The sequence below is a fragment of the Choloepus didactylus genome, chromosome 1 (assembly GCF_015220235.1).
Source record: "Choloepus didactylus isolate mChoDid1 chromosome 1, mChoDid1.pri, whole genome shotgun sequence".
Lineage (NCBI taxonomy): Eukaryota > Metazoa > Chordata > Mammalia > Pilosa > Megalonychidae > Choloepus > Choloepus didactylus.
Genome location: NC_051307.1, coordinates 99353289 through 99377409, shown reverse-complemented (window position 1 = coordinate 99377409; position 24121 = coordinate 99353289). Strand labels below are relative to the sequence as shown.

Here is a 24121-nt window from a genome sequence, read left to right as displayed (position 1 = left end):
GGGTGCCCAGGTGCTTTGCGGAAGGGAAGAGAGGATGTCAGCCTCTGGGGAGCCGACTGTCCCGGCTTCTACTGACCTGGTCTCCGCCTCACCGGCCTCTTGCGGCCGCTGCAGAAGCGCACTTTGCTGAACACCCCGAGGACGTGCCTCTCGCACAGGGAGCGCCCGTCTTTGCTGGGGCTGGAGCGGCGCTTGGAGGCCGACACCCGGTCGCTGTTGGACTCCCTCGCCTGCCGCTTCTGCCGGATCAACGAGCTGGCTATCGCCGCAGCCATGGTTGCTTAGCGCGGGCCCCAGGCCCCCGGCTCCCGTGCGCCCTCGGGAACGCGCTCAGTCGGGGCGAGGGCAGAACCTCGGCGGCCCGAAGAGACAGGGCAGGCTGGGGAGAGGCAGTGCTAATATTTGAAGAGGCCGCAGGACCGAAAACCCGGCGCCCACAAGGTTAGTCAGAGTCTGGGCAGTGGCGACAAAATGTGTGAAAATCCAGATGTAAACTTCCCTGACCGCTGGCGCCGGGGGCGGGGCGGTCCCAAGCCTTCCTGCAAACTAGACGCCTGCACCCCAAGGCAATCGGCGTCCAAGGGGCAGTGAGGAGTTTGGTCACACTGCGTTCGGGGTACCAAGTGGAAGACGAATGTCCAAAATAACAAGCCGTACCCGTCTGGAGAGGCGCAGGCGTTGTATGGTGTCCAAAGTATTTCTACACATACATACATATAAAACCCATTTACAAAGCAGTGTCCGAACCGAGGCTGGTAGCGTGTCCCCGGTAGAAAATACTAAAAAGTGAATAAAACGTTCCTTTAGAAAACAAGCCACCAACCGCAAGAGAGAAGGGTAGGTAGGCAGCAAATTAACTCCCTGCGGCCCGCAGTTCTGGAAATTAGGAGGTCGGTCCCGGCCGGGCGAGGTCTACGGAATGCATCGCACCGGCTACGGTTCTCCAGGATCCTGCAGCCCGAATTCTGGAATTCCGAGAAGCGCGAAAGCGGGAGCAGTTAGCCAGAGGCGGGAAGGGGCGCCGGGCGGGGGCAGCTGTTTCCAGCTGCGGTGAGCGCGACTCCCCGCCAGCAGCGCTGCAAAGAGAGCGAGAGGCAAGGGAGGTGGGAGGGGAGAAGGAATGGGGAAGGAAGGAGTGATGGAAGGGGGGAAGGAGGGTTGGAAGGGGGGATGGAGGGAGGGAGATCCTCGAGGGCCAAGCACCCCTGGGGGAGAAACCCGGGAGAGATAAGCACCGGGGATCCGCGGGGTCCCGAGAGCGGCGCTCTTTCTCCCTTTTCGTTTGCTTTCCGGCACGAGACCAGCACAGTTGGTGATTATTTAGGGAATCCTAAATCTGGAATGACTCAGTAGTTTAAATAAGCCCCCTCAAAAGGCAGCGATGCCGAAAGTGTCCTCTCCAGCACGGCAGCGACACGCCTTTAACTGGATCTCCCCGCCATGGTCCGCCAGGTGCCGCCGCACCGAGCCAGTCTCGGCACCGGCTCAGAGGGAGCGAAGGAGGGAGGGAAGGGGCGCCCTGGCGGGCTGGGGATCAGGTCATTGCCGTGCTGCCAGGGCCCCCCCAGACTCGCGCGCCCCGGCAGTCGGCAGCTCACAGTCAGCAGATCAGATGGTGATTACCCGCCGGACGCAAGGCCGATCACTCAGTCCCGCTCGGCCCATCCCGGCGGAGAAAGGAAGTGACCCGCGCGCAGCGAACACCCGCGCGTCTGCTCGGGTGGGGCCGGGGCTGGCTGCGGGCGACGTAGGTTCGCGGCGGCTGCGGCTCCGGGCCTGAGCTGCCCACCATGGTCTGGCCCGGGGGGCGCAGGCGGGCCCCTAGGCCGCTCCGGACGACGGCGAGAGGCGGCTGAGCGTGCTGCCCGGGTCCTCGAAACCGGACACAGACTCGGGGCCGGGTCCAGGAGGCAGGTGGGGGCAGCCGCCAATTCGCCCAACTTGCAACGCGGGTGGCCGCTTAGAGCCGCGGGCTCGCGGGGCGCCCCCCGCTGGCGCGCCGCCGCTTCCCCAGGTCCGGGAGGGGGCGCTTAGGACTGAGTCCCATTCATGGGCTGAGGCTCTGGGCGCGCCGAGCCACACCGGCTCCCCGGCGCCGCCGCCCGGCAGCTCGCTGGGCTTGAGCGCTAGCTCCGCAGGAAACTCCAAGCAGGGGCGACTGCCACAGAGACGGCGGGTGGGACGGTGAGCTGGCGGTCTCCGGAGTTCCTCCAGCACAGCTCGCCGATTCAGCAGAACGCGCGAGCACCCAGGTGGAGATGGGCTGGGAGGCGGGCTACCGGAGCTCGGGTCCAACTCCCTCCCTCGCCCCCTCTGTTCGCAGACTCCCTCTCCTTCCTCCCTCTCGTCACCCCTCTCCCCACCCCACTTCTGTCTTCTGTCTCTCCCCTTTTCTCCTCTCTACGCAATCCTACGTGATTGAGGTTTGGATGAGAAATTCTCAGAGGCAGAACGAGGTAACTGCAGCTCGGGTCCGCTCTGTCCCGTCCCTCCCCCAAGAGAAAACACAATTACCGGCTGGTTAAACGACTCTGTGTGCACAAAGAATGGATTAGGGGTGGGGAGCTGAAAGAACGCGACCACCCTCTCTGCAAAAGCTAGAGAAGGTAGAATACTCTGGAAAGAAGACAGTGGACACTGGACAAAGTAGCAGTGGCCTCTTAGGCCCTCATGTTGGAGGCCCACCTTCAGCTCATTTTGAAACAGGGAAAAGTGTTGGAACCCAGATTTCTTGGTTCTTTCTGGAAGGAAAGAAAGCACACTGAGTCTCTAAACAGGACCAAGTGAGTGCCCTGCACAGAGGGGAGAATACTGCGGGGTGGGGTGAGGAGGTGACTTGAGCAAGGGCAGTCAGCAATCAGCTTTCCAGTGCAATTAGGTCTCCAGAAGTGCTTGTAATAACAGCTGGATCTTACCAAAAACTCAGCAGAGAAGATAAGGTCATCAAAGTGAAGCAGCATGAAGGATTTCCTTAACACAAAAGGAATAACCACTTTCCATTCATGCTAAGGTATGGGAGTGGCTATTTTTAGTTATATTTACAATCTCCTGCAATAAATTGTCTTCAAAAATCCCTAATCCCTCCTCATTCACAGTCAAGTCTCTAAGCATCTAGGATAGTGTTCAATTAAATGGGTGACAAAGGAGCAAAGGGATGATTTCCAAGCAGAGACAGGTGTAGGCTGGATACACTCTACTAGAGGGCAAGAAAAATGCAGGCCCTGGAAGCTACTGAAAATAAATGTGGGATCCAGAGGAGCCTCAGGATGTCTATAGATGTGGGCCTAAAACTGTAGGCCTAGCTGAGATTCACTTGGGCAATAAGAAGGATTGAAGTATATGAGGTTGTGTGGTTCAAGTACAGTGTCTCAGGGCCCTGAGCCTCCTGGCTGGGAGCTGGAAAAAGCAGTCTCAGAGGCTAGCAGACAGGAGCTCACAGAGAAGATGACAGCTGGGAGGAGGATTTAATAGGCAAAGCACCCCAGGAGAGAGGGGGAATCCCAACTGTCAATGGGGAACACACACATCCCTTGTAGTAGTTCAGTGTAGCTGAATGAGGATAAGAGGACTCATTCTCTGCATTTCTAACAATACATAAAAAGACAGGTGAAAAAGATATATAGATATAGATATAAATAGATAGGTACATTTTTTTTTCTTCAAAAGTGAAGCAGAACACATTTTCTAAAGTGCATGTACATAGGGAAGGGGGGTTACTTAGAACCAATTGGTGAACAACATAGGACTACCAACTAGGGAAATGTCCACAGTTCACAAATAAAATTATTTTCCTTGGCTACCAGAAGACTTGTCTCATTCTCGAGCAAGACAGGCACAGGTAGCACTGGCTGGCTTTGGGGGCTTCCTTCTTCAAGGAAAAGGAAGAAACAGAAAAAGGTCAGCTAAGGGTAGGTATCCAAAGACATGGGCAAGAGGGATATAATGAGGCCTTGAGGAAATCATTGCTAAACTCTGAGTCTGTTTTCTTATCCTCAAAATAGTGATAATCATTTCCATCTACCTCACCGAACTGAATATGTATGTGTAAGCACTTTGAAAACTGGAAAATGCCAATTGAGTAAAATAGATGATGACAGTGTTTATTTTTTTCAAAGAAAATTCATCAGATTCACTGGCAGTGCTTGTTAAAAATGCAAATTCCTAGTAGTTCCTCAGAGCTTCTTGGGTAGAGCCCAGGAATTTGAATTATTAACAAGTTATTCAGGTTTCATATACATACAATGTAGATAATACTACAAGGGGGATGTAAACCCAAAATCTCAAAATCTGAAACAATTCCCCAATATTGCAGTCCTGTGCCCCAAAAAAAGGCCTGAAAAGGGGATGAGTGTTCTCTAATTTTTGATCATTGCTGACTTTTTTTCTGTGGGTTTATGTGAAATGAAGATGTTTTGATGGAGAAGGTAACCAGTGTAAAAGCAGAAGATAGAAAGGGGTGATGGGGGCAGAGATTGGGAAAAAAAAAAAAAAAGCAGACATTAGTTGCTATTTGAAGTTCTCCCCTCTGTCTTGACATGACAGCATCAAGTTAGGCAGCTGAAGAACAAAACAAAAACAATAAATGCCAGCTTTCTGAGAGTGGCATTATTTTTGTCTTCAGCTCTCTATTAAAAGAATGTGGAGATTTTTATTTGACAAGACAATATAGACTTTATTTTTTCCTTGCCACTGGAGCTACTCTTAGTTCCTTTTAACTGTTTAACCCCTTAAGTCATCACCTGCTTCATTTACTCCATTTTCCCAGTAAAAAGAAGAGGCAAATATAGAGACATTTGAGGAGTTATCTAGGACCTAGGTCCATGGCTGTTCAGCTTAGAAGCAATAAAGTTCATCTTTTGCTATCCAGAAATTCATAGTTTTCCTTCCTGGGTAACTAAATCTCATAAATTTCCAGCTACTAGAACATCTCCGATATCTTTGCATTTTGGAGTTAGAAATGAAAGTTTATCAACCTACTGGTGATGTAAGGAAAACAGCTAGACATTTGAAAGGACAATATCTCAGGAATAACAATACCTTCATTTTATGCCATTTTTCTTGAACAACTTAAGAGCTTCCATTTACAATTGTAAAACATTATGAGTAGAAGCAGTTTGAACTACTTTGGAGAAAGTTGCCAGGTATACATTGAAGGGCTAATTATATTGTTACATTTATCATTCTGACCTCCAGTCAAACAGATTAAACATGGGCAGTTTTGGTCATCTCCATTTTTTAGAAGGAAAAAAAACCACAGTTAATAGTCTTACCTTTATTTTTAGGTCAAGTTTTTCAACTCCCAAATTAAATCATTAGGACTACTACACTCATTCCCTTTAAACTTTATATTGAGCACAGACTGCATTCAGGGCTATGTGTTAATTACTGGAGAAACTCTACGTGTCTTTACATTCTCCCTGCCTTCTACAAGCTTACAGTTAATCCTATCATGATCTTACTTGGCTCTTGTCTAACAATCCACTAGCTACATGCTCCTCGGCAAATCATTCATCCGCTCTACATCTGCAAAATAAATTAATGGTAATGAAACTAGCAGTACCTTCTTCTCTAGTCTGCTTGCAAGGCTCAAGAAGAGGATGTGATAATAATGTAAAGCATGAGAATGAACATGCTGTCATTAAAACATCCATTTAATTCAGGTCCCTGCTATAAAATCCAGGTTTCCCAAAACAGGAAAACATACCTTGTGATTCATACCGTCATCATTTACTCCCAGACATCATATATTTAATGAAGGCTGGAAACCTACTTGAAATGAATGATTAACCTTGACATTGTAATGGCAAACAGAATTTTCATTAGTGGAATACTGTCAATAGCCTTGTCTGTTGGGAACACAAAAGAGTCTAGTTCAACTCATACATCATCCTGCCCTGAGAACAGGCCCCTGACTCAAAGCCTGGTGAATATGGGCTCACTGGGCTCCGTTACAGCCAGGAAGCTTGACGGGCAGAAGACTGTCTTCATGAATTTTCATCCCATGTAGTAGCTGCTCTTCCCTTTTCTTTTCTCTGCCAAATTCTTAGTTAAAATAGGCTAGTGAAAGTAAAATGAAAAATTACTTTCAAATAATTTGTGACTTCCTTGATACAACAGATTCATTTATGGTGCTTTATTCAACAATGGAGTTACTACATGCTATATGTCTATCTGGTTTTGATCACTTCTTAAAACAAGAGAGAGAATAGATTTAATGCCACTTTATAACACAGATGAAGAGAGGTATCTTTGCTGCCCAAGTAAAAAAAGTATCAATTTTTGGAGAATGCCTATTTTGATTAGAAATATGAGCTATAACTACTGTGTGGCCAATACTAAGTACCCTGCACTGTTTTAGGGACATTGTAATACTGACACACTGAATCCTTACAATAACCCTGTGAGTTAGGTTCTGTTGTTATCTCCATTTTATAAATGAAGAAACTAGGGCACAGAGTGGTTAAGTAACCAAGATCACCCAGCTAACAACTGGTGGAGCTCAGATTCACATCCATGTAATTTATTTCCAGAGCCTTCCTTTTAACTTCCCTGTTTTATTTCATGTGAATAAAAATGTAGCACCATGAATAATGATAATCATGTAATAAAATGAATCAAATAATATAATTATTTTACATTTAAATAGCACTTTACTATTTAGAAGTCATCTTCTCAATCATCATCTCATTGAGACTCACAAAAACCTTGTAATGAAAGTTTAAGATAATAATAACTCAATTTTATAGACATATCTCCCAAGGTCAAACAACAGATGAGTGGAGACCTAGGACTTTAATCCAGACTTTTTGACCTCATTGACTTTCATGTCCTAACTAAGGTCACAAGAAGACAAAAATAGGAATGTCAAATGTTCTTTCAGTTCACTAGCCTCTAGTGCTCTCCTAGCAGGGTCTTGTGAATTATATGAGCTGGAAGGGAGGGGGACACAGCTGCCTCAAACCCTCGCCCTCTGTAGCTTCTACCTCTCTTAGGGCCAGGAAGCTAAGGTGGTGGCTTGCTTTACCACTCTTGGCCATGAAAGTACACTTTGCTCCCTGAGATTCTTCTTGGAGTGTGAACTCGAAACACTCTACATTCAATAATTCAAGTTGAGCTTCATAGGAAAACTAAATAAAAATAGAAATTAAAGAAGTGTATAAGGGGATGAATTCACATTCCATCCATTCTCATTCCTAAAAAAAAAATATTATGTGGCTAGCACTACTTCAAAGATTGGCACTTGGTTATTTTCCTTCCCAGCTGATTAAGAATGTTAGAAAACCTGCCACAACACACTCTCCATCCTTTTAGCCCTTCTCTAATTTCCTCTGTCACTAATCAATCACATTCCTTCCTTCTAGAAAAGAAACTTAGCTAGAAGATCCCCCTTTAGAATATAAAATCCGTAAGGACAGGGACATATCTATTTTGTTTACTTTTCTATTTCCAGTGCCCAAAATAGTGTTTAGCACTTAACAAGTACTCAATAATGCTTGAATAAATGAACTAATGAATTAATTCATCTATTCATCCCTCTTTTTTTAACTTTTTATTGTAGTAACATATACAACTCAACATTTCCCATCTTTACCACTTTCAAGTATACAATTCAGTGATATTAATTGCATTCAAAATACTGTGCCACCAACACCCACATCCATTACCCTAACTTTTTCATCACCTCAAACAGAAACTCTGCCCCCATTAAGCAATAACTTCCCCTATGCCTCTCCCACTGGCCCCTAGTAACCTTTAATCTACTATCAGTCTCTATGAAATTTGCTTACTCTAGGTATTTCTTATGAGTGAGATAACACAACTTTTGTCTTTTTGAGTCTGATTTATTTTACACAACATGATATCTTCAAGTTCATCCATGTTGTAGCATTCATTCCTTTTTACAGCTAAGCACTATTCCATTGTGTGTACATACCACATTTTGTTAATCTATTCATCTGTTGATGGAAAATTTGGTTGCTTCCACGTTTTGGTTATTGTGAATATGGTTGCTATTTACACTGGTGTACAAATACCTACTGGAGACCCTGCTTTCAATTCTTTTGCGTATATACCTAGAAGGGGGATTGCCAGGTCATATGGTAGTTCTAGGTTCAATTTTCTAAGGAACCACCAAAGTGATATCCACAGTGGCTGCACTATTTTACAATGCTACCAACAATGGATAAGGGTTCCAATTTTTTCGCATCTTCACCAACACTTGTTATTTTCTGTTTGGTTTTTTTTTCCCAGTAATATGAAGGGTGTGAAGTGGTATCCCATTGTGGTTTTGATTTGCATTTCCCTGCTGATCAATGATGTTGTGCATCTTTTCATGTGCTTATTGGCCATTTGTTTATCTTCTTTGCAGAAATGTCTCACTGACCCCTCTTTTTGAATCAAACAGATGCATAGATCATCCTAAAGAGAAGAATGGAACATTTACTTTGACCCCAGGAAACAAACACAACCAAATCAAGGATAGCCTCCACATTTCCAAGTTGATTATTTTGCTTTATCAACACCCCTTAAAATGCACTGCTTAAATTCAATCTAATCTAATTGAAATCTGATAGCCTGAGAGGTTACATGGTTCCTAGATTTCTGCTCTGACCACACCTCATCTCCCATATCTAGACATGTATTTTCAGCTTTGATTTCAATCCGATATCTCTTTCTCTTCCCCTACCCTCCTTCCCATAGTTTCTTTCTCACATACATTCATGAAAGTAAGGGAATATAATAATAAGGAAAACAGATACCCACACACATCAGATAGAATGAGTAGCCAATTTTTAAAGCCTCCAAATATGCTTAAAATGATCTTAAATGGTTTGATAATCCTAACATTCTGCTGTCACCCATCTTTATTGAGCTGCTTTCTCCATGGACCATTTCTAGTTGCTCTCATTTCTAATTTTAAATCCCAAATTTTCAGAGAATTGATCTTGTTGAAATTGCAGTCTCTTACAGCACCCAGCACATGACTGAAAGTCAAAATATATTATTAAAATCACAATAAATTCATATTTTTGTCTTCTGCATGTACATAGCACTGGAAAGGGTGAAAACAGTAGACAGTGCAAGACCCCACTGCTCCTGTGTTTGTAGGTATGTGATATTAAGTACGATTTTATTAAAAGTAACTAAAATACACAAAGGGAAAACTGTTATGGGATCAAATGGTAATCTGTTCAAGACGATCAAGCAGATCATTTCTAGATCTAAGTTTTTAGAATTATATAAAAATAAATTGTGCAGTCAAAAAAGTATTCAATTGATAGTAAGCAATTTGTACAAGTTACCTGACTGTACCTAAGTTTATTTTCCTGTAAAATGTCTGCTATGTATGACGTAGATTAGCTAAAATAATATATTGAAAAGAAAGTACTGGTTTTTGAAACCAGGAGAAATATGAATGAATGAATGAATGAATGTGCAAATAAAAAAATGGAAATACAACATCTTTCATTTCGATATCTCTAAATTAGCTTTGTCAGGCTAAGCAAACAGCTCAAAACAAAAATAAAAAATAATTAAGGAGCTTCCTTCAAGAAAACTGGAGAAAACAACAAGAAAACATCCATGAATTCTAGGGCAGTAGAAGAAAGCATTTAGTAAAATTCCAAGTCATTCATTTAGTCATTTTCATGGAAAACTATATTCCTCCATGCCAACTTTTTGCTCTCCAGCCTGTGCAATCTGGAATGAAGGGGACATTAGTGTAGATGACTGTGTGTTTATGAAATTTAATTGCTAAAGCCAAAATATATAGATAGATAGAGATAGATATAAATGAATATGTATTGTAGTGCTCAGATATCCAGAAAGGGAGAGACAAGATGATTGTATAACTTCATTTCTTTAAACAGTATTTGCAACATTAAGGAACAACAGTATTTTTGCAATGTTTTGGACAGGATATTAGTATTTAAACTTGTAGTATTATTTAGAAGGGATCTCATGAGGTTATCAATGCATTCTAGATAATTTATACATGTTGTAATAAGCTAGAGACATGAGAAAAGATACTTCTTTAAAAGTAAACTAGAAAACTGTCTCCTGGTTGGTTGAATATTCTAAGAGCACAGCTGTGGAGAAGGGGCATACACTTTTCTCTTCACCTGAGCAGTTCTTCCTCTAGTTCCTAAAAAGGGGCAACACAAGGAAGTAGCCATTGTTGGCCTTTAATAGATAAGTAACCAGAAGCCTTTATTATTTGCTAAGGATAGAAGTCAGGAAAAGAATGTTGACTTCATGGTAAGAAAAGTAACAAAATAACATTTTACTTATGGTCTGTGTATAAGATGAGACACATTTTGAGGCAAGAATGACAATTCTAAAATTTTGTTCGTTTTAGGATCTAGTACAATATTTTGAATCTAGTAGGTACTCTGCTAAAGTGTATTGATTTAATTTTCACTTGAAAGTAATAAATGTTCAGGTTAAGAACAATCTCAAGTTTTAATTTATGCAAAACCTTAGGCATGCTTTTATTGATAATGACTTCAGTCACTGATAGTGTCATTTAAGTAATGTCTATAGTAAAAAGAGGAGATTTCTGGGGAATATGGTGAAAATACATGGTTTTAACCTAGGTAGGTGTTTTCCTTATCCCTTTTCTACATCTAGCAGGGAGATGGAACGCCTATTTTCTAATGATGCCACCCTGATAAAATCCTAGGTTAAGTTCACACTATTCTAGGGAGGGGGGAGCCTTCTTCCCTAAAGGGAGTGGAAAGTCACAGTTTCAGGCATCACATAAATATGGGACCTGGATTTTGAGTAGTCTATCCATGCTTATGGTTGTGCTGACTGTCAGGGAAAGAGAACATTTACCCAACAGAAATCAGGCCAGAAACTAGACAGGAAAACCATTTTATAGGGGTCCTAAGATGCTGGGCCTGAGGCTATGAACTCCAGAGAGTGAACCATACCAAGTTAACTAGATGTTAGCTATAAATTACTCTCCATGTTGTACTTTCCTTTATTATATCCTGGCCTTCAGTAAAGTCTTATAGTAATGTTCCTGCCCAGTCTTTGTTGTGCAGCCTAATAATTAATGGGAAAGTTTTATGTCAAGACTTAGATCAAGAGTCACCTAATCCATGGCACCATGGAAATAACAGACATAATTAGTGAGAGTCTCCAAGGTGCATCTGTGGGATGAATTAGTCCTCGCTATGAAATTTCTCCTCCATTGCCAGCTTTGGGGGAGTCACAGTTTGATTTCAGTCAAGAAGTCGCTGGGTTTTCCTTAGAGAGTATCCTTATAATTTCAAGCAAATCTTATGCCTTTTAGTTTGAACCATGTACAAACACCAAACGAAAATTCTGTGTTCAAAGTATAGGTTAAATGTGTTTCAGGGAAAGGAAGATGTGGTGGTTTGGAGCTATGTACCCCAGAATAACAGGTTCTTAAACTTAATCAATTTCTGTGAGTGTGAACCCACTATAAGTAGGACCTTTTGATGAGGTTACCTCAGTTAAGGTGTGACTCAGCTGAATCAGGATGGGCCTTAATCCTATCACTAGAGTCCTTTATAAGCCATGGAGTGCAGGACCCAAAGGAGTGCAGGGACCCAAGACCAAAGATCGTCGGTAGCCAGACCCAAACACCAGTCTTCAGGAAGAAAGAGTGCCTTGATAAAGCCTTGATTTGGACTTCTCCTAGCCTCAAAACCATGAGCCATTAATCTCCCATTGTTTAAGCCAATTCATTGCATGATATTTGCTTGAGCAGCCAAGGACTAAAATGGAAGGATAAGGTAGGAAAAAGAGGTGAAACTGAGATTTATTAGGCACCTACAATGCAACAAGCACAGTTCTGGACACTATACAGGTTATTTGACCTAATCTTCACAATATACCTATAAGGCAGCTATTGTTATCCACTTGTTACAATGAGGAAGCTATAGGTCAGAAAGTTTAATTATCTGAAGTACAGGTCAGGTCTAAAATTCTAATCTAGTTTACCTCACTCCAAATCCAAAGTTCTCTTCATCTTCCTTTTTAGAAAATGAATCCACAAAATGAGGTTACAAGGGGACCATTTATATTCCTGAAATATTATAGAAGTTAAGATAACCCACAAGTTAAGATCACCCAGAATCTAAACCCAAGGCATCCATACTATTTGTTTCTTGGTGATCATGGCCCCATTTTGCAGGACTATTTTAATAATGAGAGCCAGGGAAAGAGAAATTAAGTAAAATGATGTCTATCTTCAAATGTCTGAAGAGCCTTTACTGAAAAGAAAAATAGATACTCTGTGTGGCTCAAAGGCAAACTGGGATTCAAGGAAGAAGTTATATATACAGAAGCTAAACCAACCGTGGAATAGACTATTTCAAAATAGTGAGCTCCCCATCACCAGAGACATTCAAGTCAAGGCCAGGAAAAACACTACAAGAGGAGGGCCCTAAGAACTGAGATGGACAGACTATATAACAGTTATAGACAGCATGGCTGGGATGGAGAATCAAAATCATTATAGGTTCATCCAAAGTAATAATACTTGAGAAAACTGTTTTTAAGTAAAAAAGATTAAAAAATTAGGTAAGGATGAATGAATGGTGAAGCTGAATTCTAGGGAAAAAACAACAGAAGGATGAAGCAAGATCCAAGATTTAAGGAGATGGTCAAGAGGAGCATATCAAGACTAAAACCATATTAAGAAAGCAAAGGACTTGACCTTTTATATAGCATGATATATATAATGGGTGTTGTAAACACTGCTGGCACAGATTTCTTAGGCACCTACAATGTAACAAGCACATTCCTGGACACTATACAGGTTATAGAGAAATGTGGAGACTCAATTTATAGTAGACAGAACATATTTAAATAGAATGCATACACACAATTTTAATATATTGTAATATAAAATATATTATATTATAAAATTTCACTTTTTAGAAAGAAAAAAAGAGAATCACAACTCTTAAAAACTGAAAACCAGTTTAAGAAAACTTACACTACAAACTGAGAAGAATCTTGCAAAATGATTTCTCAACTCAACGTTATAAAGCACAATGAGGAAGATGGATAAAGATTAGAAAGTGAACTGACTCATGATGTTAGGAGGTTTAAAAGGCAAAACATTCAAACTTGAAAAATTTTGAAATTTGACAAATTTTAACTTACTGCATACACAGTATTACCTTTAAAAGTGGAGATTAAGCACACATCCCATTAGTGGACATTTTTTGAGAAGCAAGTTCTGTGACCTTAGAAAGGTCCTTTAACCTTTGTGCACATCAGTTCACTCATTGTAAAACAGGAAACTGTTAAGAGAATAACTGATGGTCTTTTAAGTTTTAAGTCTTCTACTGGAAGGTTACTTTTGGAAGGGTACCAGAACCTTGAGTGACATTCAATTTAGGGATTCTAAACAAGAAAAGGAGTATATCCTCCAAAGTACTCAAAACATTTGCAATGTGACCACTTACTTGGTACAGTACCTGTAGCAAAGATTTATGAGAAAAAAAAATGACTCTAATCCCAATGATATACTCTGAAGCTGCTAAATTCTACCAATTTGGGTTTAAACTGGGTCCCCCATCTCTGACTGAGTGGGTGGCAAAGGAGCAGTAAGAAATGATGAAATGTTTATTTGTGGAGATGGAACAAAACAAAATAGAACTGTTTGTATCATAGTTGGACTTCAGAGGCTTTGGTTTTTTGTTTTTTTCTGCGTGAAATATCCATATGATCAGAAGATCTTAGGTGTTTGTTGGTGAACAGTTTTGTAATAATTCAGATAAAATGAAGAGTTAATTATACAGTGAAGAGTCATCATAGGCAATATGTTCTAATGGACTTGATTCTAGCCTGATAATCAAAAGGGCTCAATTCTCATTCTGATGATACTTATTCAAGAAGGAGCCTTGGATAAATTTTTCCTCCTTCCTGGGCCTCTGTTTTCTCATTCGTAAAATGGGAGGTCAACCAGATGATTGCTATGGTCTCTTTCCACCTTTAAAATTCTATGACTCTCACCACAAATTTCACCAATGTCATATTACTTTACAAAACTGGCTAAGATATATTCACTTTCCATTTTCCAAAGTAACTTCAAGATATTTAACTAAAGCAGGAAGAGTGATTAGTATACCTTCATCCTCTGGGCCTCTAGCTAGATGCCCTTAGCCTCTAGAAGAACTAAACATGCTTTGTTATCCTTTATCCCAAACTGCTTCCCTGTAACTCTGGATAAATAATAATGAATAATATGATGAACAATTATTTAACTATAGACAAATAACAATAATAATTAAAGAAAATATTTTTGAGTGCTTATTATTTATCAGGAACTGGTCTAAGCACTTTATTTATATTAAATCTCATAAAAATCCTATGAAGTAGGTATTATTATTATCAATTTTACAGATGAGAAAACAGAGAAACAAAGAAGTTATGCAACTTGCCTTAAGTGATACAGCTAGTAAGCAGAATGGCCAACATTGAACACAAGAAGTCTGGATCCAGCCTCTTACTAACAGATTAGTTATCTCCCAGTTATATGGTGGTGTTGGTGATGGTGGTGGTGGTGATGGCAGTGAGGTTGCTACTCAATGCTCCTAAAGTCAGTAAAATGTATGAGACTTTTTAAAATTATACTGGCAATACCCATAAAATGCCAACTTCGATTTTCTTTTCAGAGTATTCAATCTTAGGGAACTACTGTATAAGTATGTGTCTGGAAGAGTAACTTATCACAGCATAAAGTCACCAAGTTCAGGGGTTTTGCATTTTAACGCATAACTGCTGTTAGCTTATTGAGAGAGCCCAGGCAAACAGCTTAACTTTTTCCTTAGGATCATTTGGAAAATGAATGTAGTACACTTTCAGTACAAAGATTTAGATATAGAACCCTTGAACATAATAACTGGAAGGGAAGGAACACTGAGAATCATTTAGGTCAATGCCATCATTTTAACGATTATAGAATTACAGACTCAGAAAGATGTGACATCCCTTAGATCAGAAAGATGTAACCATTAGTGGCTTAAGCGTAAGTACAGCTCAGGCTTCCTGATTCTAAAATGAGTTGTCTCTCTGGCTTACTTTTTCAATAAAAGATGATCTTTAAAAAAAAAAAAAAAAAAACAAAGACTAAGGAAATAAAAACAAATTTGTACAGCATGCCAAAGTTTATAATGAAAGACATTTCCCATTCAGTCCTCACAACCACCTAGTATGGCAGACATTATAAATACTGCAGTACGCACAATTTGCAGATGTATGAACAGAAGCTCCGACTGCTGAAGGAGTATGTCTGAGATTGCACACCTGGTAAATAGTGATATTAGCTACTTGAACTCTGATCTTCTAACTTGAAATTCTTTATTTTTTTTCTTTAGACCTGCCTGTTTCAGGTAAGATCAAGTGAATTTAAAAATCTTCAGAAAAAAAAAAAAAAACTATTAATGCTTTCCCTAAAATGTCCCCAATTAACATATAAGATAGCCATTTCTTCAGTCTCTCCTCACTGCCCACTTTTCCTCTGTTCAACATCTATTTTCAAATAAAACAGCATTCTTTAGAACAACAGGAATTTCTCTCAGTGGTTTATTGCCTAGGGTGAAAGAGCCATAATTCTCTTTGTAACCACAGAATTATCATCAAAATACAGACTTTTTTGTGAAGCTAATGAGAATTTTCTTCACCAGGTAGTGCTGCTGGCAAAACATCTGGTGCAGCATGCCAAGAATACAGGCGAGCTGAAAGGTGGGATACTAACCTTGCCTCAAGATGTTCTCTTCACCAGGTAATTACATGACAGGTACTGCCTTTAATATATGTATTAGATGCAGCAGCATCTGATAGTCACATAAATAATCTCTTTATTGAACTCACCCCTTATATGCATCTTTGGCTTCAAAGATCCAATTAAATGCAATACTTGCAACCATTGCTAGAATATGCATAGCCTGTAACTGATCTTTAAAAACAACTCACCCAAGGGAGTACTTAGTGAAGAAAAGAATTTGTCTTTGTCTCGAACATCTGTAATTTGAATCACATATCATGAAAGGAGAGGCTGTAAACAGTCATGTTTGCTCACTGCAACAATAACTCAGGTCCAATACATGTATTTAAATGTTAAGGTAAGGAGACTGGCAAAGAGTGAAAGAAATGTGCTCTAGTGCCAAATTTCCTAAAAAAGTATTTATTTTCCTTTTCTTCTACATCAATCCTTCCATCTCTCAGTCACTGGGCACTTACTGCAGGCCAAACTGCTTAGTGCTTGGGGGACAGAAAGAAAATAAAACACATTTTCTCCCCTCAAAGAACTTAGTGTCTATTGGATGAACTTGGCATTGTATGTGCTAACAGTCAGCATGAAACACATGCTAACAAGAGGTGGGCTTTGTGCTGGGAAGTTTATTAGAGAGGGCCACTCTTATAAATGGGAAAGAGACTTGCAAGATTTCATTAGGGGTGACATGACAACTGTCCACGCAAGGATAAGTGGGGTGCAAACTCCCAGAGAAAGGGCTAAGAAAGACCTTCTAAACAGAAGGGGACAGGAGAAGAAAAGTGCAGTGGTCAAACATCGGGGTTATGTCAGACTATGAAGTCCTCCAGATCAGGAACCCTGTGCATCTTGTTCATTTTTAGATATAAGGTACCAAGTTCATGATTAACAAAAATAAATATATCAAACAAATCAGTGAATTAATAGATGAATGAACAGCATTTGGAGAGTATTGAAAGTTCATATATAGAGCCATATGGTAGAACTCACTTTTGAAAGGAAGTTTGGTGGCAAATCTCTAGGGCATAGAATGTATTCCTATGGCATTTGTGCCATTTTGAAGGAGACAGCTATTGAAACTTTTTGAAGATGACTGTGACCCGATTTAACCAATAAAGTCTTTTACTATTGGATCTTCCAATAAAAGTGATTATGTTAAGTTAATAGTAATCAGATTAAATTAATTACATTAAAATTAAATCACATTAAACTAAAATTCAGTATGCTAAAATTATATGGAGATGGAAGGATTTTACTACAACTTTTCTAAATGGAGAAAAATAGCACATAAGACAAAACTCCAAAAGAACTAAGTTCTAAGATGTTATGCTTACTCATACCAACTCATATAGCTATCTACAAATGTTATTGAAAAGTCTCAGGTTTTCAACGTGTCTGTTTCCAAAAGTAGAAAAACAGATATAGAAAATTCACAAACTCCCAAGGTCACACATGAAAAAAGGGCACAGGACTAGTAGTCTAAGATTTGGAGATAGTCCTGGTTCTACCATCAATGTGTTCTAAAACCCTGTGCCTTTGTTCCTGTGCCTGGGCCTCAGTCCCCTCATCTGTAAAAGGAGGAGCTGGACTGGTGTCCCCTAAGGTCTGCTTTAGCTCTGATGGTCTCTGATTCTGGTGAGGCAGCCGAATTAAAACCTCAGACATTGCCTCCATCAGTTTCTACTAGGTCACACCTAGCAGAGCAGAGAGCTGGGAAATACTTTGTTGAGTGATGAGCCCCATAGGATGTTTGGGAGTAAAATAATACATAATCTTCTTTGCTCACCTAAAAACGAACAAATAAAAGTATAAAGTAAAAGATAAGTCCAGAAGCAACTCAGGAGCACTGCACTATGTTTAATGCTACTTTCGAAAATACATTAGGATTCAAATTTGGAAGTCTGTGTTGCCATTCAAACATATGTTCCACTTTACTCTAGAGATGATCCCATCTATTATGAATAGTAATATTTTTTGTTAACTTCCCAAATTACTTCAGAATTGTATGAGATGAAAAGTGTAATACAAAAGAAAGATGGTAACACCCCAGTAACCATATTAAGAGCTGGAGAGACAGTGCACACATTTACTTTTATCCTTAGCTGTGTTTGAAAGAGAGACACTCACATAAGAAGCATCAGAATTCCAAAGGATCAGTCTCAAGAGTGGAAGAGTTTTTGACTCATACTCAGAATACTTATTTTAAATTTCAGTTTTTAAACTAAAAAAACCATGGAAACTTAGGATATGTAATTTATTGTCCCTTGGTCTGCTGATCATCTTTGAAATGGGAATAAAAATGCTTATGATTATAATAATTTTGAGGAACAAGTGAGAAAATACATTAATTGCTTAGCATGGTCCATGTCACATAGCACATGCTGAATAAACGGTAGCAATTTTTATTATGATGTTGTCACCTGGAACTTTTCGATAACATTTGTAGAGAGCTATCAAAGTAGGTGAGAATAAGTGTAACATCATCACGCAATGCATGTGGTAGTATCCAACAACATGCCAGGCATATTCCAGGTACTCAATGAGCATAAAAATACAAATAAAAATTGAAATCAGCCTGGGAATTTCAATAGATAATTAGTGATATCTGGATGGAAAAAGAAACACATAATACAGAGTAATCCAAAGTTAACCCTCATTTGGGAAAGAAATATGGAGAGGAGTTTCCAAATCAATTAATTCCTGTAGTGCCCCAATACTGTGTGTCTGTGATAGGGAATGTAAGAACCATGTTAAGCAAAAACTTTTTTAAAAAGAGAATTAATGGACATCTCTTGAAGTGCACTCCCTGGTACAGTCCTGACAGCGCATCAATGTAGCTAACCCAGAAGCAGTGAGAACACTTCTCTGTTATTTCCCAGAAGCAGGGAGGCAGCTTACTTACTGCAGCCACTCACAGAGCAGCTGATGCCACTTGCTGATGCCTTCAGCAGGTGATGGCATCTGAAAAGATATCTCTTTTGATTTTATATTTGCTTGGATCAGAGGGCAAACCCAAGGCACTCAGGTAACCAGGCACAGAATATCTTATAACTTCAATTGTGCTTTTCTAGTCAATAACAAAAGTATGGTAATGTTTTATAAAGTTAGGTCATGTGGAAGTGCTTTCCTTGTTCAAGCCTCTCAAGATCCTCCCACTGGCAACTTCTCTGATGAACTCCTACAGGATCCCTCCCTTTTCTAAAATCCCTCCTTTTACCTGTATTTTAAGGCTTTCTCATAGCAAAGACTGCTTTCTGCCTTGTATTATATTGATAAGTGTCTTAGACATGTCTTTTCTCCTTTACCAGACTATGATTTCCTTGAAAGCAGGGACTCTAACTTCCTCATTTTAGAAACAAGCATTCTCATGAAATGTGTCTTGGAAGGAAGGAAAGTAAGGGAGAAAGGAGGAGAGGGGGAAAAGTTCACATGTATGAAAATAAGAGGAACAAATTACTATGTCTGAAAACAACCACTGTGGTAATGATGTTGATTTTTACACTTCTGAGTTACCAAATTCAGAAAGCATTCCCTTTTAAAATTATAAATTAATCAAAGTATCAGAGATAAAAGAAAAGAAAAAAGAAGGAACACTACTTGGGATGTTATCAACATATATAGGATTTAAAGACTGACAGTGAATCCTCTCTTTTGCCCCCATAATTGAAACTGCTTCAGAAGATGGTAAAAGGAACTCTGAATCCAGGCATAATCCCATACTTCCCCAATCTGGTGACAGTGTCAGAGTCTGAAACAATAAAATGTGAGAGAGAAAAAATTTTAGCCAATGTCTGTATATTCTACAGACTAAGAGAGAGAATAACAAGGGACTTTAGGCATCAATTATTCCAGCCCTTTAACTTTAAGTAAAGAATCTAAGGCTGTTCCCTCAAATGTTTCATACGCTTTGAAACCTCCATGAGACTGCACGTAGTATTCCTTCTGCCTAGTATTCCCTTTCCTGCGTTTAAAGCCTTCTCTGATTCCTACCATGAGTTTATTCCTCCTTTAAACCCTCCAGACTGCATTTAGATAGATTAATTCACACGCCAACAAATGCCAGTCTTCCCAACCAGACCATGAGTTCTTTTAGGAAGGAACTATGTGTAGCCTACCCTCCCCCAAACATCCATGCCTAAAATTAAAATTAAAAAATCCTTCACAAATTGATATTAAATTGAAATATCCAAGCTCACTGAAATGAGATGGGGAAGAGGCTGGCATCAGTTTCACTTCTTCATGAAGACTACGACATCTAACTCTTGTCTATAACAGCCCTCGCAGATTAATAACTTTAAACCATAAAACACATCAACCCCTTCTTAAAGACAGGCTTTTGAAGAATGTCTTCTCCTCTTAACTCCCCACTTTTCTGTTCTTCCTCCTCCTTCTCCCCCCTATTCTCTTCCTTCTCATGATCCTCCTTCTCCTCCTCTGAATAAAAACTAGGTATTAATAATCGTATCTTGAAAGACTGTAAAATCTCCCTGCTTTCTACATCCATTACTCCTTCTTTAAAACCTGGCACTTTACTCAAAAAGCTACATGTAGTTCAATGAGGGTTATCATGAAAAATAACAAAGTGGAAATCTTTGAACACTTGTTGGTTCAAACCACAATAAACATTACTTTTGGTGGGGGACAGCCTACACTTTGACGTTTGTTGATCCTAAAAAATGAATTAAAGGTGGGCAAGAATATTTCTAGATTAGAGAGGATGTCTGTTACTGCTCTTCCAAAAAAATACTGCTGGTCTGTCATTCCAGAAAATACTACCAAGAGAAATAATTTGAGGAAAAAGGCATCTAAAATATTCTTTGTAACAAGCAAACAAACAAAAATAAAGATCTTCCAGACACCTCTTTCAGAGCCTCAAAGAGTTGGTTTCAATGGTAACAAAATTATGATCTTTGCTGCCACTATTCCATTTTAAATAGTAATAGTGATTTCAAGTTAAGCCCATTTTTAGAGGTATCATAGCTACCATAAGAATTGGGCCTTCTTTGATATAAAATACTGCAACAATTTCACATCCCACCCCTGCCATTTAGTTTTTGATTGCCACTTTCCAAATATTTACTTCACAAAGTACAAATATTTCTCAAAATAATGAGGAAGTTGGCTAAAAGGTATTCAACTCATTTATTGAGTTCCTGCTATGTATAAGGTTATATATTTGGCTCTGAGATGAAAGGTGGAAAGAAGAAAAACATTTGCACCAACTACTGTTTTTAAATAGTAAACATGATCAGGAGGTAGCCCCAGATCAATATTAGTGAGCACGGGTGAGGAAACGCAAGATTCCTATCTATACTGAAGAAACCGAATATTGGAGCATATTTGTTATCTGATTATCTGAATTTCTGAAACATTAAGTTTTTCAAGCAGTTGGTGTGGTGCCCAATATCAACAATTTCTAAATTTCACTGAACACTTCTCTATTTCAAGGGATACCTGAGGTTGCATGTCAGCCGCAGCTACAAAGGAATCAAACTGCTTCCCACAAGCACCAAACATTATTTTGAAGAAATCTTGTAAACCAAAGGAATGAAGGAACAGAGAATGACTGGAGTTATCTTGAGACCTTCAACACAAAGGGGATCCAGATGGAGAAATTACTTGGATCCACTGTAACAAAATAAACACTACATTTACCACCCTCAATGAAACTCAGCAATAAGCTCTCTTTACTTACACAGACACTAAAGTCTAAATAAAGAAACTTCAGTGACACCGGTAAGCACCAGGAGGTGCAACCTTTCAGTTTAAAGTTTGTATCAGGTTGATGTTCTTGAAAGTCAGAATAGAAAGGATCTGATTAGATCTTAACTAAAGGGGAAAAGTAAATTAGCTGGATCCCCTGATGATAAAAATGCATGAAATATAAAAGTGTAAAGAAGAATTTAAAAAGTATATGTACCTCCTTATTCCTGTATTTTCATTGCCAGGGTAGCAAGAATATTATGAAAAAATAAGATGCTCCTTTTACACTATTATTCCACTTCCTATAATCAAAAATGGCAGAAAGAAGGACAAGTCAGTTCAAAATACAAAACCTGCAGTACAGAAAACAATTCTGATAGAATCACAGAATCCTGGGGCTAGAAGGGCTGTGTTGTCCACCTCTTCATCAAGTGACAAGTGTTTCTTGAAAAGCTCCAATGATGGTTTGTCACAACTTCCTGAGGCCTCTTCTTCATCTTCGGTCAGCTAAGCCTGTAAAAATGTCCTTATACTATTCAGAGGAAATGTTTCACCAATAGCCCTAATTCCACACTTTGAGTATACTCAGAACCTTCTAGTACTACGTCTGCAGGACAGTGTTCCAGATTTTTACAGACAGAAATTTTATCCTTTCTGTTTCTTCTTATCTCTGTTAACAAAATATCCTTAATTCCTTCAGCCATTCCTCACAGAATCAGTCTGGCCTCTCCCGCATGAGTGAGCTCTGCTTTTCAGTACTCCTTAATTTTAACATCTCTGTCGCCTCTAACTAGCTTAGCTCTGAGTCCAGTTTCAGCTCCAATTATTAAAAAAAAAAAAAACTTAAAACTTTAAAAATGGAATCCTATTATGATTCTGACAAAGTAAAGGCTACAAATTACTTACATATGCGTGTTTCAATACATTATTATAACTTGGATGAATTTTTTCATTATCTAGAATGATGGTGAAACAATACAACTTGTCAAACCAGCTATCAGGTAACAGCATTAACCTTCACATGATCACAAAACAGGAAAAATGCTGTGAGTCATCTTTCACTCTAACCTCTCCTTCACACACCCCAACCACAGTGTACACACACACAAGCACACACCATGGCACATCATGTCACTTTGATCAATGCTACCCCCACAATGTCTCTCTATGGCCTCTTTTCTATTGCCACCACCATCCTCTAATCTAGACATCCATAAAGTCCAGTCTCCCTGCCTGTGGTCTCTCACCCCTAGTTCCCATTCTCCCAGGGATTTATTTCAACAACAAACTTGCAATGTTTACTGGCATCACGTATGTGCCACGCACTGTCCTAAGGGCTAACAGATACAAAAGTGAATGACATTCTTTGTCTTCAAGTAGCCTAGAGTGTGATGGAGGTAAAGGACCCTAATAAAAAAATTGTACTGCAGTGCAGAACAAAAGAAGTTTGATCTTGTTCAAAGTGTTATGGAAATCTGGATTCAGACAGAGGAGGGTGTAACATTAAAACCAGGCCTTAAAGAATAAGAGACATTCTAAACTACAACTTAAAATGTGCTCTTCTCTAGTCATGTTTTCAAAAGCAAGACCAGAACTGGCAAGACACAGTGAGGAACACATGGCAGAAAATAAATATGATTGGGTCATCCTTTTTAGAGGATGATTTAGAGTATGTAAAAGAATCAGTGAAACAATAACAAGCTAAATACCTAAAAAAAGTTAGATAGTTTATAAAGTATGCTATATACACAAAGAAACATGGAACAACATTTTAAATTCGTATTATCAAATAAAATAAACAGGAAAATACAATATAATATTAAGAGAAAATGAAAAATGCAAAACTATATAATACATACATCTCAATTTTATTTAAAATTACATATTTAGCATACATATGCATAAGTGAGAATTTATATGTGAGTGTTTCCATATGGGAAATATATGTTAATACTATTGTGTAGATGTATATATGGGAAATATAAAATATATGTAAACAGTAAATAGCCATCATGCTTCTCTCTACTTGGTGAGATTATGAATGATTTACATTTTCTTCTTTAGATTTTACCAAGTTTTCAACATTTTCTAAAATTAACAGGTTTAACAATTATAACCAGAAATCCTCTTCCCCAATATATGTTAGTTTTAAAGAAGAAATGGGACTTGGATAAACAGATAAATAGTATGGAGGTGGAGAGGGGATTATATACAAAGAGAACTTCAATGACAAGCATGAAAGCACGTGGCATGAGAAGGGTTGCCATGTGTCCAAAACAGTGGAAGCACAGAGTAAATTAATCTTAACATTAACTGGTTAAGGTTAGAACACTAATATCTCTTTCACTAATTTCAGAGAATGTACTTTCTGATCAAAAGATGGCAAAAAGTAGTATTAATGTGAAGATGGTCAAAGTTCGTATCTTTATGGGTATCTCAGGTGTGAAGTCATGTTTTTAGAGGTGAAATATTGCCAGGAGACAATTCAATGCCTTAGTAGTCCACAATAGGATCACAAAAAGATCAGTATTGCCACCAGAAAATAAACGTTTTCATGATGACAATAGATTTTTCCTTCGCCTCGTCAACCCCATTTCTTTCTTAAAGTTTATTCACGCATTCATTCAACAAATATTTTCTGATTACCTGAACTAGACT

At 39.3% G+C, this 24121-nt stretch overlaps 1 protein-coding gene across 4 annotated transcripts in view; it reads right to left on the bottom strand.

The window, feature by feature from the left end:
- Positions 1-24121, bottom strand: part of FGF12 (fibroblast growth factor 12) — a 631141-nt gene that overhangs the window by 276423 nt on the left and 330597 nt on the right. The window contains exon 1 of one of the 4 annotated variants that reach the window (XM_037838239.1): positions 77-1136. The exons of the other annotated variants lie outside the window; for them this stretch is intronic. Within the exon in view, the coding sequence (XP_037694167.1) occupies positions 77-275 (199 nt within the window). The 5' untranslated portion in view covers positions 276-1136. Of the gene's footprint in view, positions 1-76; positions 1137-24121 lie in introns of those variants that run through there. 4 annotated transcript variants of the gene reach the window in all.